We start from the raw sequence: 16,968 nt of genomic DNA on the forward strand, positions 1-16,968 counted from the left end.
AAGTTCTACAGGGAATGTGTGATTTGTGTTTGCACAGTGTCTTGTAGTTCTCGGTAATTAATTCAAATGAATCTGATGATGTATGCGGTAGTGAAGAACAAACTGCATTATCTTTGTGTCGCTTCCACGTTGTTGTTGTGGTCTTTCAGTCTCTTGAAGTCCTGTTTCAGTTTTTTTTTTACTTTTCGCGGACTTGCTTCGAGGTGTGGATGATGTTGAGCTCCGCCAGCTTTGTCACAATACATTGGTAAACTCTGTCATTTCGTGTGGCAGATTCGAAGTCTTGCTGGATTTTGTCCTCCGCATAAATGCTCAAAAGAGCCTGTACCTCTTCATCCGTCCATTTATCATAGCGTTTGTGTTCCATTTTCTCCATGAGCACAGCAAAATATAACCAAACTTACAGAAAGCAGGTAAATGGTGGGAGCCCAGCCCATGTAAAAACAACCCCCCACAAAATGTTACCAACCAATCAGCCTTGGTCAGCGCAGCCCGCCCCCTCAAAAGTTTCAGCCGGCTCAGCAAGACCCTGCTGCTGAGATAGTACTCGGATGCCCCCTGGAGAATTTAATCACCTAGGAAATTGTTGTTGGTGGAAAAACGCACACACTGAATTTTACCTAGGTAAATTGAAAAGTTCTCCAAAAGTTACGGCGGTGGAAAAGCCCCTATTTATATATTCAAATTAATTCCCTTTAAAATGCAAATATCGCTATTTCAAAAAAGGAAAACCAATAGAAAACTATAGCTTGGATCCGTGTTATACATACCTTGACGTTTTTATTTCATGGTTTACAGGTGCTCAATGTGGCTACCACCAGTAGCACAGACAACATCAAGCCGATATGAGAATTCCTCCCAAATCTCAGGATGTCGCAGTCCACCGTGTTGTTGATTGCAGCTGTTATTTGATCTTTCATTTTATCAATATTTGCTGAAAGTGTTGGAACATCAACTTTGTCTTTAACATACACAACCCCCACTCCAAACAAGAAAAAGTCATACACAGTAAGGTCCGGGGATCTGGCAGGACAAGAGTAGAGGGTGAGGTCTGCAGCACCTGTCCTACCAATTCAGCACTGAGGCATGTTTTTATTCAGATAAGCTTGAACGACGAGATGTCATTGAGGCAGTGCTCCAACTTGTTGAAAAATGAATCATCAAATAGCAGCTGCAGAATCAACGTGGTGGATAGAACAAAAGGAATTTGGGCAAGTCATTTTCACTTAATTCCATGCCCCAAGAGCTAGCTTCTGTAGCTGGGTATCAGACAGCAAAGGTCCCTGCCCTTGGCTGCCGCCCAGCCCACTATGCACCCGACCCCTTTGGCCACTCCCACTGGTGGTGATCCCATGGCAAGGGGGACCCACGTTACCTTCGGGCTGTGCCCGGCCGGGCCCCTTGGGTGCAGGCCTGGTCACCAGGAGCTTGTCAACAAGACCCACCTCCGGGCCTGGCTCTAGAGGGGGGCCCCGGTGACCCGCGTCCGGGCAAGGGAAACGCAAGACCATTTTTTGTGTTCATCATTAAGACGTACTTTGTCTGGCCCCTCACCTAGTACCTGTTTGCCATGTGCAGGCTCTCCCTTAGAGTAGAAGCTTGGTCATCGGGGAGGGACTCAGAGTCGAGCCGCTACTCCTCCGCATTGAGAGGAACCAGTTGAGGTGGCTCGGGTATCCGGTTCGGATGCCTCCTGGACGCCTCCCTGGAGAGGTGTTGTCCCACCAGCGGGAGGCCCTGGGGAGACACGCTGGAGAGACTATATCCCTCGGCTGTCCTGGGAACGCCTTGGGATCCCGCCGGAGGAGCTGGTTGAAGTTAGCCTGGAAAACCAGACTCACTTGCGGCTTTGCCGGAGAGTGAGTCTGAACACCCGCTCTATCAGTCGCATTTCTGAGGCGGGGCAAACCTGAGCTAACAGACAGTGGAATGAACCAATAAGCCAAGAGCAGACGTGACGTCAGAAAAGCAACTTGTTGAAGTCCTTTTTTGTTTTGTTTTTTTGCGGAGACGGAGTAAAAATCCAACATGGCTGCTAGTCGAAGAGAGATAGTAGTGAATGACTTATGTCAGTGTTGCAGGAAAAACTTGAAGAGTGAAGTTGTTCACGAAGACGACGTCACGCAAATAGACAAATTTGATTGGCCGGCCTGTTTTCGGCATGTAAATGTACCCGCTTGGGGGCACAAGCCAGTGTCTTCTTGTGCCGTTACCTAGTCCGGATAAATACAGAGGGTTGTGTCAGGAAGGGCATCCAACGTAAAAACTTTGGCCAAATCAAATATGCGAATCAAATATATGACTTCCATACCGGATCGGTTGAGGCCCGGGTTAACAACGACCGCCATCGGTGCTCTTGACCTACAAGGTGCCGGTGGAAACCGGACTACTGTTGGTTGAAGAAGGAAAGGAGGGAGGTGTATTTGTAGGAGTAAAGAGAAGAGGAACACCAAGAGTCTAGGACTGAGAGTAAGGACTTTGAATGTTGGAACTCTGACAGGAGAAAGTAGAGAGCTGGTTGACATGATGCAGAGGAGAAAGGTGGACATATTGTGTATTCAGAAGACCAGGTGGAAAGGAAGTAAAGCTAGAAGTTTAGGAGCAGGGTTCAAGTTATTCTATCATGGTGTAGATAGGAAGAGAAATGGAGTAGGAGTTATCGTGAATGACAAGTTTGGTATCCAGGAGAGGAACGTAGAAGGACAGATGGTGGTTGACTATGAAAAAAGAATGGAAATGGCTGTTGTGAATACTTTTTTCCAGAAGAGGCAGAAACATAGGGTGACCTACAAGAGTGGAGGTAGGACTACATCTTGTGTAGACGGTGTAATCTAAAGGAGATCAGCGACTGCAAAGTAGTGGTAGGTGAGAGTGTAGACCAGACATGGGCAAACCCCAGCCCGCGGGCCAAATACGGCCCATTATGCTTTTCAATCCGGCCCGCCGAACTTATCCAATAAGGCTAGAAAAAAATTCAAAATCATTAATTTAATTTTGTCCCTGCAATGCCGCGTTTCACCAATTTTTTTAGGATTTTTATTGTGGGTGGGCCTGAGGAAAAATGAGAGAAGAAGAACGGGAGGCTACTGCACAGCGGTTGGCGGCTAATTTACAGGCTCAGCAGAATTTTTTTCATCGACAAACTTCAATTCAGGAGTCAAGTACCAAGGCATATTTTTTGCTGGCGTTCAAATTGGCGAAGGCTAGCAAGCCTTTCTCCGAAGGCGAGTTTTTGAAAGAATGCATGGTAGAGACAGCAAGCCTCTTGTGTCCGGAGACCAAAGGCAAGTTTGAAAAAATCAGTTTATCACGCAGGACAGTGACTCGCCGTGTGGAACTGATTGATGAAGATATAGTGAGCACGTTAAATAAAAAGGCGGGGACCTTTACATTATATTCACTGGCACTTGATGAAAGTAACGACATAAAAGACACTGCTCAGCTCCTAATTTTCATTCGAGGGATAAACGACAGTTTTGAGATAACTGAGGAGCTTTTTAGCATGGAGTAGCTGAAGGGGAAAACGCAAGGAGAGGACTTGTATGCACATGTGTCCGCTGTCATTGAGAGGATGAAGCTTCCTTGGAGTAAACTTTCCAATGTCACCACGGATGGATCGCCAAATTTAACAGGAAAAAACGTCGGACTGCTGTAAAGGATCCAGGATAAACAAATTGCCTCATTACTTCAGCTGGTGTCCTGTCCCCTGTCACAAGAGCCTGAAACAGCACCGCCGGAGCTGCAGTTGGAACTGATCGATCTTCAGTCCGACTCTGCTTCAAAGGAGAAGTTCAAGTCTCTTAAACTGAATGACTTTTATGCCTCACTGGACGAAGCCGCGTTTCCAAACCTCCGGAGGACAGCACAGAAGATGCTGGTGCTGTTTGGCTCGACCTACGCGTGTGAGCAGACGTTCAGCATCATGAACATCAGTAAAGGCCGTCACAGATCCAAGTTAACTGACCAACACCTCAGATCTATCCTGAGAATTGCCACAACAAAACTAACTCCAGACTTTGATGTACTAGCAAAAAAGGGAGACCAACAACACTGTTCCCACTGAAATTTGTGAGTTTTTCTACTTATGTTCTGTTATGGAAAATACGTTTGAAAGTGCGTCTTTTTATTGAGTGTGCCTTTATGCACAGCAGTGGAGCAGAAATAATTGACATTGAGTATTTCGTTGGGTAATAATGTGTTTTGAATGTTGAAAGTGTTCATCTTTTTTCAATAAATCTTGATTTCTTTAACTTTACGCCTTGAATTGAAATCTATTAAAAATAGATGCAATCACCAGGTTTGACAGATCACAGTGTATGTGCTATTATAATCTATTTACATTTCTCCTCCCACTTTGCCAAATAGTGTGTAAATGCCACATCTCGCATATTTATTGAGGCAAACGTACTACCTGGATTAGGGCTATTTTATAATAATCATAATAATAATAATACATTTCATTTAAAAACAGCACCTTTCAGAACACCCAAGGTCACTTTACAAAGCATAAAAACACAGCAAAAGTTGAGCTAAAACAATAAAAATGAATCTATTGGAAAAGCTGTTTTAAATAAGTGGATTTTGCACATTTGAAAAACGCAGTCCTTAGTGCACACTATAAGTAAATCGGGTTGTACATTTATCTGTGTGTGTTTACTGTGCTATGAGGTTCAAATGCTCCTGGTCCGGCCCATCTGTCAAAATTTCAAACCCATTGTGGCCCGCAAGTCAAAAAGTTTGCCCACCCCTGGTGTAGACAGACAGCATAGGATGGTAGTTTGTAGGATAGAGGTGGGCAATCTCGGTCCACGAGGGCCAGAGTCCTGCAGGTTTTGGAGGTTTCTCACTTCTGACACAAGCTCATTCCAATCAACAGGATCGTTATCAGGCTTATGCAGAGCTTGCTGATGAGCTGATCATATATCAGCTGTGTTGGAGAAGGGCAACATGCAAAATCTGCAGGACTTCGGCCCTCGATGCCCACCTCTGGTGTAGGATGACTCTGGTGGTGAGGAACACAAAGACGGCAAAGGCAGAGCAGAGGATGAAATAGTGGAAGCTGAAAAAGGAAGACTGTTGTATGATTTTCATGAAGGAGTTGAGACAGGCTTTGGATGGTTAGGAGGTGCTTCCAGATGACTGGACAACTACAGCAAATTTGATCAGGGAGACAGGTAGGACAGTCCTTGGTGTGTCATCTGTAAGGAAAGGGGATAAGGAGACTTTGTGGTGGAATGAGGAGGTGCAGAAATGGATCCAGAGAAAGAGGTTAGCTAAGAAGAAGTGGGACACAGAGGACTGAAGAAAGTAGACAGGAGTACAGTGAAATGCAGCGTAGGGTGAAAGTAGAAGTGGCAAAGGCCAAAGGGGCTTACGGTGACTTGTATGCTAGGTTGGATAATAAGGAGGGAGAGACGTTTTCAGAAAAGGGATGCCATGGGTGCCAGCCGATTTAAGCATTTTGACTGATCTTTCAAGGTCCACAGAAAATTTTGTGTTTGGACTATGGAAACACACATATGACCAAATGAAAGATTGGACTCTCATCTTTCATCAGAAAAAAAGTTTGCTTCTACCTTATTCCGTTTTTTAGTAATCAACAATAGAAAATGGTTAGTTTCATCCAAATGCTCTGTTTTGAAACAAAATACGGAGAAATCAAGCTTTTTGTGAAACTATATTATTTCATGCACTCTTTTTCCATGAATGATGCCACAAACACCTAAACGGTGCTTTACTTCTGTAAAACACTACCACCAACAATGAAAAAGTGTTTTTTGATAGCAAAATAAGTTTATTTACATTCAACAGTGTAACAATTTGACAAAACAATTTGGCAAACTATTTACAAATGTGTGCAACCGTGGTACTATTTACAATTGTGTGGATGTTTCAAATACAGTTTTTCTTTTTGTAACACTCCCCTGCGTGCAAGGGGACGCAGCAGGATTTGCACAACAGATTAGTTTCACTGCGATGGCCCCTTCGTGTGCAGACGATACACTTTCTTGACGGCCTTTTTTTTCCGGGGAATAGCACGTATATACTGCAGTCTGTGTTTGGCCATGTTGCCATCAAGTCTACTCTCAGGATGATGATACGGTGACGTTACGGTGGTGTTACGTCTGGCTTCCTCATGTCCTTCAGTTCCTATACCGGGTGGTAAGAGATGTTCTGATCCATCTTATCCCCTCCATTCATGGTGGCATCATAGTCCAGAACCAGTGTCTTCTCCGTGATCAGACTGTACCCACTCCTCCGATGAATATGCATTGGAATCGTGGTACTCTTCGTCGTCCGATTGAACGTCCGCCTGTGCAGAAGTGCTCGGTTGTGCTCCGCGTTTTCCGGCGTTAGCATCGCTAGCCGGTGAGGCTTTATGACGTGATCTTAGCCGCCGCGTCAACGCTTCCAACTTCGGCGTCAACCTCGGACTCACCATCTTCATCATCGTTGTCATCAATGTGCTCTTTAGCACTGGTTGATGCTTCTTTTCTTTGAAAAAAACGATCAAGCGTGAGCTGCTTGCCACCGGTCGCCATTTTCGCTTTCTCAGCCATTCTCCCCTCAACACTCTAGCTCCGCCTCACGTCTTCTACTACTGACGCCTACCCAATCTTGTCCAAAGAGAGTCATCGCTGCCATCTAGGGGCCAAAAATAGTCATTATACTAACTAGATCTGCTTGATACTTTCAGCACAGCTGGCCAAGGCTTTCCTCCACCCGTTTCCCCCTCCAAAAAAAAACAACTTGGTGAACGTCTTTTAACGTCTTTGGCGCTCCTCCGTAGGATTTTACTAAACGTTATTTAGCGTTTTTGGCGGTTAAAGAGTTAAGAACAAGGGAGACGTGCAGAATTGTGTCAAATACAGAGGAATAAAGCTAATGAGACAATGAACCTATGGGAAAGAGTAGTTGAAGCGAGACTGAGGGCAGAGGTGAACATTTGTGAGCAGCAGTATGGTTTCATGCCAAAAAAAAGAGTACCACAGATGCAGTATTTGCTTTGAGGATGTTGATAGAGAAGTACAGAGAAGGTCAGAAGGAGCTGCATTGTGTCTTTGTAGATCTGGAGAAAGCTTACAACAGGGTGCCCAGAGTAGAACTGTGGTTTTGTATGAGGAAGTCTGGAGTAGCAGAGAAATATGTTCAAGTGGTGCAGAACATGCATGAGGACTGTAAGACAGTGGTAAAGTGTGCTGTAGGTGTGACAGAGGAGTTCAAAGTGGAGGTGGGACTACATCAGGGATCAGCTCTGAGCCCCTTCTTGTTTGCTATGGTAATGGACAGGGTGGCAAATGAGGTTAGACAGGAATCTATATGGTCTATGATGTTTGCAGATGACATTGTGATATGTCGTGAGAGTGGGGAACAGGTGGAGGAGAATCTAGAGGTGTGGAGGTTTGCCCTGGAAAGGATGGGAATGAAGGTTAGGCATAGCAAGACGGAGTATCTGTGTGTGAATGGGATGGACCCAAGTGGAAGAGTGAGGTTACAGGGAGAAGAGACCAAGAAGGTGGAGGAGTTTAAGTATTTAGGGTCAACAGTCCAGAGCAATGGAGAGTGTGGAAAAGAAGTGAAAAAGCGTGTGCAGGCAGGCTGGAACGGGTGGAAAAAAAGTGTCAAGTGTGATGTGTGATAGAAGAGTTTCAGTTAAAATGAAAGGAAAAGTTTATAAAACTGTAGTGAGACCAGCAATGTTGTTTGGTCTGGAGACAGTGCCCCTGAGGAAAAGACAGGAGGCAGAGCTGGAGGTGGTGGAGATGAAGATGCTGAGCTTCTCTTTGGGAGTGACCAGGATAGATAGAATCAGCAATGAGTACATCAGAGGGACAGCTCATGTTAGAGGCTTTGGAGATAAAGTCAGAGAGGTCAGACTGAGATGGTTTGGACATGTCCAGAGGAGAGATAGTGAGTAAATTGGCAGAAGGATACCAAGGTTCCAAATGTCAGGCAGGAGGTCTAGAGAAAGACCAAAGAGGAAGTTTATGGATGTAGTTAAAGTGTATAGAAGGTAGTTGGTGTGATAGCAGAGGATGTAGAGTACAGGGTTAGATGAAGGCAACTGATTCGCTGTGGCGCCCCCATGAAGAAGAAGAAGAAGAGGCCTGTTTTTGTCTGTTGACGAATAGCTGTCTATGGACGCCTTCCAGTCCCACTTTCTTGAAAAAGAAAGTGGGTCTGGAAGGCGTATGTTGAAGTGGCTGGAAGTCTGGGCTTCCCTCTTAAAGCTGCTGACCCCGTGACCCGACCCTGGATAAGCGGTTGTAAATGGATGGATGGCGTTTTCATTTAAAGAAGAGACTTCCCAACAAAAACTGGACTGTTAAAATTTGGATCTTAGAAATCAGTGGCTGATGTCATGTTAAATGTATTTACTGTATAACATCAATTTTGCCTTTTTAGGAGTCAACTTTTAACTGGGACCCAGCTGGGCAGCCCTGTTGGGGCCCATTTTACCGGCCCTTTCCTTTCCTTTGTGGGTTTTTAGCTAAAGCCCATATCAGGCCCACCTTGAGCCCATCTGGGGTTGCCCACATTCCAAAATTAACTGGGACTAAGCTGGGCAGCCCACAGGGGACCAATTCACCAGCACATGTCCAACCCACATGGGTGTGTTGGCAGGGTATACAGATCTGTTCTTAGGTTTACATACCTGTATGTAAACTTGGGATCAAAACTGTATATGTGACCATTCATGACTACTTGGCAGAGATACAGCCATACTCATACACATACACTATGTCTCGGGGTATGTGAACTTAAAATGTTGTTGACTTTGATACGTGAACAAATATACATTATTTGTAGTATATAAATACACATTTTCTCGACCAATTAGGTGAAATGGGTTTCCTGTGGTACACCTGATGATATCTCAGGGCACTGAATGTGCTATGGCACAGTGGTTGAGAATCACTGTTCTTGAGGGACCAGGCTAGCTAACAGGCTCATTCTCACTACTGCATTATTAAAACCTTTGGATTCCGGAATGCCCACATGTTTTTATTTTATTTTATTACACTTGTCATATTTTGTTTCAGATGCAGCTATTTGGAGGGAATTAATTATTCACAATGCTGGTCCCTAAACACTTTTGAAGGGTTACGTTCTGTTGGCTACCTTATTGGTAAACATCCTCCAGCCTTTTCTTGTCCTTTCTTTTACCAGATGTTTCATTCCTGTGCAGGATGTTGTTCTATTTCATTCAGTTCTTGCAAAAATACAGTACATCTGTTTTGTTTGTTTGTTTGTTTATTTTTAAATCTTATTAATACTGCACTTTTTTGGTGTTGTTTTTTGGCTGTTTAGATCATCTGACTCTGGCTCCACATATGAGAAAATGAATGACAAAGTTGGATCCAAGACAGTTCTGAGTTACCTTTATGTCTGTGCAACCAACAAGAAAAAGGTAAGATGCTGCATGTTTTTATAACCCTTATTTATTTTGAGACTTTACCTAAAGACTAGAATGAATGTTTGAAACATCATCATTGATTAACTTCACAACCTGTCTGCAAGTTCATGCAATTAACAAATAAACTTTATCCGCATGATACTCCAAAAGTTTTGGAATCAAATATTTATGTTGTACCATCTGCCTGAAAAATCTAGATAAAATTAAATATGCACAATATTGTTCCCTAAATAGCAATGTTTGCAAGTCATCACTTCATGAATGCATTTCTTCACAAACAATTTGGTTAAGGAACTAAATATTATTAAACTTCAGTTCACTTCAGCCAGCTCCTCCGACGGGATCCCAAGGCGTTCCCAGGCCAGCCGAGAGACGTAGTCTCTCCAGCGTGTCCTGGATCATCCCCGGGGCCTCCCGCTGGTAGGACATGCCCGGAACACCTCCCCAGGGAGGCGTCCAGTGGGCATCCGAACCAGCCACCTCAACTGGTTTCTCTCAATGTGGAGGAGTAGCGGCTCGACGCTGAGTCCCTCCCGGATGACCGAGCTTCTCACCCTATCTCTAAGGGAGAGCCCGGCTACCCTGCGGAGGAAACTCATTTTGGCCGCTTGTATCCGGGATCTTGTTCTTTCGGTCACGACCCACAGCTCGTGACCATAGGTGAGGGCAGGAATGTAGATCGACCGGTAAATCGAGAGCTTTGCCTTTCGGCTCAGCTCCTTCTTCACTACAACGGACCGATACAGCGTCCGCATCACTGCAGACGCTGCACCGATCCGCCTGTCGATCTCCCGCTCTAACCTACCCTCACTCGTGAACAAGACCCCAAGATACTTGAACTCCTCCACTTGGGGCAGGATCTCATCCCCGACCCGGAGAGGGGACTCCACCCTTTTCCGACTGAGGACCATGGTCTCGGATTTGGAGGTGCTGATCCTCATCCCAACCGCTTCACACTCGGCTGCGAACCGCTCCAGTGAGAGCTGGAGATCACGGCTTGAAGAAGCCAAAAGCATCACATCATCTGCAAAAAGCAGAGATGCAATGCTGAGGCCACCAAACCGGACCCCCTCAACGCCTCGGCTGCGCCTAGAAATTCTGTCCATAAAAGTTATGAACAGAATCGGTGACAAAGGGCAACCTTGGCGGAGTCCAACCCTCACAGGAAACAAATTCGACTTACTGCCGGCAATGCGGACCAAACTCTGACATCGGTCGTACAGGGACCGAATAGCCCGTATCAGGGGGCTCGGTACCCCATACTCCCGAAGCACCCCCCACAGAGGGAGACCGAGGGACACGGTCAAACGCCTTCTCCAAGTCCACAAAGCACATGTGGACTGGTTGGGCGAACTCCCACGAACCCTCGAGGACCCTGCTGAGGGTGTAGAGCTGGTCCACTGTTCCACGGCCGGGACGAAAACCACACTGCTCCTCCTGAATCCGAGTTTCGACCTCCCGACGGACCCTCCTCTCCAGCACCCCTGAATAGACCTTACCTGGGAGGCTGAGGAGTGTGATCCCTTTAAAGTTGGAACACACCCTCCGGTCCCCCTTCTTAAAAAGGGGAACAACCACCCCGGTCTGCCAATCCAGAGGCACTGTCCCCGATGTCCACGCGATGCTGCAGAGACGTGTCATGCAATGCACTGCAATGCAGTTGCCTTTGTTTATTGCCCAAAAGTACTGTAGCTGTCAGTATGACCCCAAATAAACTGAAACTAATAAATAGAATTATAGTTAGGAGGAAGCCTAATTGTATTATTGATAAAAAAAATAAAAAAAGATGAACATGGGATTGGTGTTCCTGTTTCTGATGATGATGCAATACTATAATTTGGTTAGGTAAATTCTACCATCTGTACTATTGTAATGTACTACGTACAACTAATTATTCAGCTATCCTGCCATTTTCTTGGTGGGAGCAACAGCTTTAGTAGGAAAACCTAGACTTCTCTCACCTCAGCTACTTTATCCAGCCTATTTGGGGGGGATCTCAAAGCATTCCCAAGCCAGCCGGGAGATCTCTCCAGCATGTCCTGGGTTATCCTGGGTCATGCTAACTAGATGCCCTAGCCACCTCATCTGGCTCCTCTCGATACAGAGGAGCAGTGGCTTGTAGTGTACCCAATGTTTGCTCGAAAGAGCAGGATTAAATTTAATTAATTAATTAATTGAATAACAGCCCAAGCATAATGCCCCCGCTGCCCTTCAGTGCATCTTATTTTGGTTATTTATAAGGAAAAACGAAGACCAACAATCTTAAAATCAGACTTTTCTGGGAAGGGTGTTGCACTTGGATAACTTGCAGTTCAATTTGAACAGAATATGAGATGAATGATTTTATCTCAGCCTCCTCTTCACTACAACATACTGATACAGAGTCTGCATCATGGCAGATGCTGCGCTGATCCACCTGTCAATCTCCCACTCCATTCTTTTCTTATTGTGAACAAGACCTTGAGACACTTGAACTCCTCAACTAGGAGCAGGATATCATCTCTGATCTGGAGTAGGCACTCCACCCTTTTCTAACTGAAGACTGGTGACAAAAATCAGCACATTTAAATCTGAGACAACGGTCTCAGATTTAAATGTGCTGATTTTTGTCACCATGCTACACACTTGGCTGTTAACTGATCCAGGGAGAGTTGGAGATGGTGGTTTGATGAAGCCAACAGAACCACATTACCAACAAAAATCAGATATGTAATACTGATGTCACCAAACCACAGACATTCAATGCCTCAGCTGCACCTAGAAATTCCGTCCATAAAGGTTATGAACACAATGGTTGAGAAAAGGCAGCCTTGGCAGCAAAGTTCAACCCGCATTGGAAATTAATCGGACTTACTGTCAGCAAACCCTGACATCGGTCATACAGGGACCGAAGAGTCCATATGAGGGGGTTCTGTACTCCATCCTTTACAGAACCCCCTTAGGGACACCATCAAACACCTTCTATAATTGCATAAAACGCATCGACTGGTTAGGTAAATTCCCTTGTATCCCCAAGGATCCTTCCAAATGTGTCGAGTTGGCCTACTGTTCCATGGCCAGGATAAAAAACACACTTCTCCTCCTGAATCTTAAATTCACCTTTCCGATGGACACAACACTCCAGCATTCCTGAATAGACCTCACCAGGGAGGGTGAGGTGTGTGATCCACTTGTAGTTGGAACCCACCCTCTGGTTCCCTTTCATAAAAAGAGGGGACCTGCCCCACCCTGGTCTGCCAGTCCAGAGGCACAGTCCCCGAGGCATGTGCACAAGGAGAGCCCTACCACATCAAGAGCTTTTAGGAACTCTTGGAGGATCTCATCTTCTCCTAGGGTGTTGCCGCAGAGAAGGATTTTAACCACCTCTGCGACTTTAACGCCAGAGATAGGAGAGCCTACCTCAAAGGAAAGCATGTCGATGGAATTCAGGAGATCTTCAAAATATTCTCCCCACTAACTCACAATGTCCCGAGCCGAGGTCAGCAGCACCCCATCTACAGTATAGATATTATGCACATGACGTCATGTGCCCCACATTGTGTGCCGTTCATGGGTCCATGGAATGTCGAATGGGAAGGGGCAAAGAAGTGTCCGGAATTTCCAATCGACAGTCTACCAAAGTGTGTTCTGACCATTTTGATTAAGGTAAGTGTCATTGTAAGATGGTAAAAATACTTTTACCATAATGTGATCGTGATATTTGTGAGCCGCTAGCCGTGGCTAGCTCTGGCTAAAAATAGATCTGGTGGTCAAGATGTTTGATTTTGAGATCTCTCTAAATAAACCCTCCTTAAAGTCTCTTATTTTCGTTTACCAGCAGCCCAAAAGTTGAAATTGTTGTTAGAGTGTATGAAAATAAGTGATGAATCGACATTGTTGTTGTTTTTGTTGAAACATGCTAGTACTAGTAGCTAGCGCGGTCGGAAAAACTTATTTAAATTTTTTAAATAAAAATATCTCGAGATTCTTCACCTTGAATTCACAAATGATAAATGCACATAATAAACAATAAAAGCTGAAAGTACAGAAGCCATCAGAGCATACGTGATGTCGCTATGTACAGTCCGGGCAGTAACACTGGCAAATGTTTGTAATCCAATCAATTCCACTAATCAATCGTTTCAACGTGTACCTCTACAAGGAGTGTTGAGGTGTACGGGAAATTGGTCCAATTAATTATTAAATCAATAAATATTATTTTTTGAATTAATAATCAATTGACTCAATTGAAGGAGTCTCAAATTTAAGATTTAAATTCATTTTGAATCACAACCTCGAAGCACCACATCTATTTTTAATAGTAATATCAGGATAACAGATTAGAACATCGTTGAATCAGTCATTAAAAATGAAGGCTGGTACCCTTTTTAAGATTTTGTGAGTTCTTTGTTCAGTTTAGAGATTACTATAAATTTATGAAACACACACAATAAGCAATCAAGTTTTGATTTTGTGCACGTTTATTTTCTAACCTATATGGGGAAATCTACTTGGAACCTAAAAGAAGCAAAACTCTAACTACTGTGATAGGCAATAAAACAAGAACTACAATGATAAAATAATCAAAGAAAAACACAAACAGGAAAGGAGAAACGGTCTTAAACGAGGTGATGGCTTTCCTAATCAAACCAACATGGGACCCACATTTGACCTAATTGTTCAACCCAATTGGAGGCACCAATTTGTACAATCTGGTTAATGTATGCAAAGTTGCACTTACAAGTGGTCTGGTGTTGGTTCGAAGACGCGGAAAGCCTGAATTGGAGATTCACCAAGCCTGTTCTTTAAAGAAGAAGAAGATGGAGAGAGAGAGATAGAGGGATAGAGTTTGTCCGGCTGGGCAGCTGAGCCTCATGGTGGGGGAAGGTCAACCTGTTGGCTGCAGAGAGGCCTTTTCGGTTTGGGCCTCAGAACGCCGTTGTTAGCACTGCGATCCGTGTAGCCTTTGCAGGGACTCAAAGCAGTGTATTTTACTGCGCCTGTCGCTGTGCAATGGCAAGCCGTGCGGTCGTGGTGTACTAGCCTTTGGCTAGCAGCCGCGCCCAAAGCAGAGCCAGATGAAGCATGAACTCCCCACGGAGCAGGTTGCCAGAGCCAGGAACCAGCAGTGTGAAGGAGCCAAGAGGGAAAAGGCAAAGAGAGTAAAAAGAATGAAGCAAGCAGGAAGCTTGCCTTTATAGGGGGCTCGGTCACCAACCAACCAGGAGGGTCCACTATCGAATTACACAGAGACCAGGGCAGAAAATTACCAGCCCTGTAGGAATTTTGGTATTCTAAGTTCAAACTTCAATCAAATGGAAACACGTACAGTTGAACACATCAAAAGAAACGTTACCTAGCTGACAACTGCCAAAACGTGCACACACATGAAAGTTAAGTGGAGAATCGGCCAATGCAATGGAACATTTTCATGACACTTCATGGAGTCAACATTTCCAAAATGTCAAACATAACATTTCATCTTCTGTTGCAGAGTAAGACAGTCAGGTTTCTGTAAAAAAAGGAAAAAGTTTTTACTTATTTTTTTGTGTGTGTTTTTTGTCAGTCTTCTCACTCCAGGCTGGGGGGCTAGAGGTATGTGTGTGTGGCAGGGGTGCTCTTTGTCCCCTCCAAGGTGTTAATCAACTAATTAGAAGATGTTTCAGTCATAAATGGTCAAATAAAAAGACTATTGAAAAAAATACTTTTGGCCAAATTGTTAAAGAGAGCAGCTTTAATGTTTGTAACAAAGAAAAATGCAGATGTTAAAATAAAAACATATTTTGCTTATCAAATGATTCATGTTGTCAAAATAAATAAATAAATAAATACAAATAAAAAAATTAAATCAGGCTTGAGTGAATCATTACATCCCTAATAACAATAAATATATTTATTTGAGTTAGGGACTTATTGTACGTTTCAATGAACAAAATGGGCAGGATTCCACAAGTTGCTTCATCTTCTTTTCTTTTACTCACAACTTGAAAAATAAAATGTACTGTAACTGCTTCATCAATGTCTAACATGAAACACTAATGCCACCTAGAGGTAGAATAATTCTATGCACATTTAACTCAAATCAACAACTGAGTGTATTACATTCTTTGTAGTTGTATAGCAATACTGTACATCATTTTAACGTCATCTAATACTGAAAATGTAGACCATGTCTGACAACATGGCATACACAAATCATGTAAACCAAAATTTTTCATGGAGCTATGACAAAGATGTATATTTTCTACTGCAGGTAATTACAAATCCAATGTCTACTTACTGAATGACACCCATCCGAACAATTAATTAAATAAAAGTAAAAATGAAGACATAACGGAAAATGTAATTTGGGAAGCAAACTAAATGTGGGTGATTAAAACTTTATCCATGGTTAAATGACCATATTGCGATAACAACTCTGCTACACCTTCCATCAAACACAGACCAAGCCGAATTAATCCTGTGTGATGTAATCCATCCAGAATGGTTCTTCCATCTCTGGTAGTGATGGGTATTTGGGCTCTTTTCTGGGAACCGGTTTTAGGCTGCCAAGTGGCTTCTGAATTTTTTTGTTGCTTCACTTAAATTATTACAGAATTATGTATTTAATGGCCTACGTAAAATTTTAATTAAATAAAATGTGCATTTTTTTGTATTAATTAGTAAAAATACTCAGACTGCTACAAAAAATAAACAGTGAAATATTAAAAAAGGACCTTAAAAAAATTGTGTGTACTATTTTTGTGTTTTGTTGAACTGTTGTTGGAGCAGAAACAGTTGCAGTAGACACACTCGCACATTCATTAATAGCAGGTTCTCTAGCTTGTCTTTTATCCTCGAACTGAAATAATGGATGAACAGTATGCATCTGCATTCTACAGCATATTGCTGATTGTTAGTGAAGCCTGCCTGATATCAAACTTTAATTTTGCATAGTCTCCACTCTGCCCTTGATCAGTATTTTTTTTTATTTTTTAACCTGTGCTGTAGGTAGTAGAAATGCATTTAAATGTAAACACTGGCCATGTTTACATGGAGCCATGTAATCCAATTAGAATGAATTCGACCGGCCAAACGGAATGAAAATGCTCCTTATAAAAACACCTCAATCGAAATAAAAAGGCTGAATCAGAATGGAATTTCAATTGGATTATCAGGGAGGGTTTATTCCTTTTGCCAATCCGAACGAGCAGTTGAAACTCCACCAATGCAAAACATTTGCAAGATATGAACACTCAAAATGTCAGCAAATTCTATTGCAGCATAAACAAAATCCACTTTTTAAAAGGTTAATATAGTACAACTATGTTATTTTTAAGCACATATTCTGATAGACAGGGTCAGAATACATACATATAGCATTTTACCATACTATACTTTACTATGCCTGCTATTACATAAAAACAAAAGATAGGGGCCTCCAAATATGCTCCAAAATTTAGTGTGCAATTCCCGGATCCCAAAACTAGGCGTGTCACACAAACTTTGAAGGGCCTTAACTAGAAAAAGGTATGTGCTAGGAGCCTCAAACTTTGGATTCTTTCTTTTGACATCATACGGCACTAATGGAA

The 16,968-nt window shown here is 43.3% G+C and overlaps 1 protein-coding gene across 5 annotated transcripts in view; it reads left to right on the forward strand.

The window, feature by feature from the left end:
* sorcs3a (sortilin related VPS10 domain containing receptor 3a) overlaps positions 1 to 16,968 on the forward strand; it is a 300,196-nt gene that overhangs the window by 154,094 nt on the left and 129,134 nt on the right. For all 5 annotated transcript variants that reach the window (XM_077570516.1, XM_077570517.1, XM_077570515.1 and 2 more), the window contains one exon: positions 9,313 to 9,412. In XM_077570516.1, the coding sequence (XP_077426642.1) occupies positions 9,313 to 9,412 (100 nt within the window). The remainder of the gene's footprint in view (positions 1 to 9,312; positions 9,413 to 16,968) is intronic.

This window comes from Vanacampus margaritifer, chromosome 7 (genome assembly GCF_051991255.1).
Source record: "Vanacampus margaritifer isolate UIUO_Vmar chromosome 7, RoL_Vmar_1.0, whole genome shotgun sequence".
Classification (NCBI taxonomy): domain Eukaryota; kingdom Metazoa; phylum Chordata; class Actinopteri; order Syngnathiformes; family Syngnathidae; genus Vanacampus; species Vanacampus margaritifer.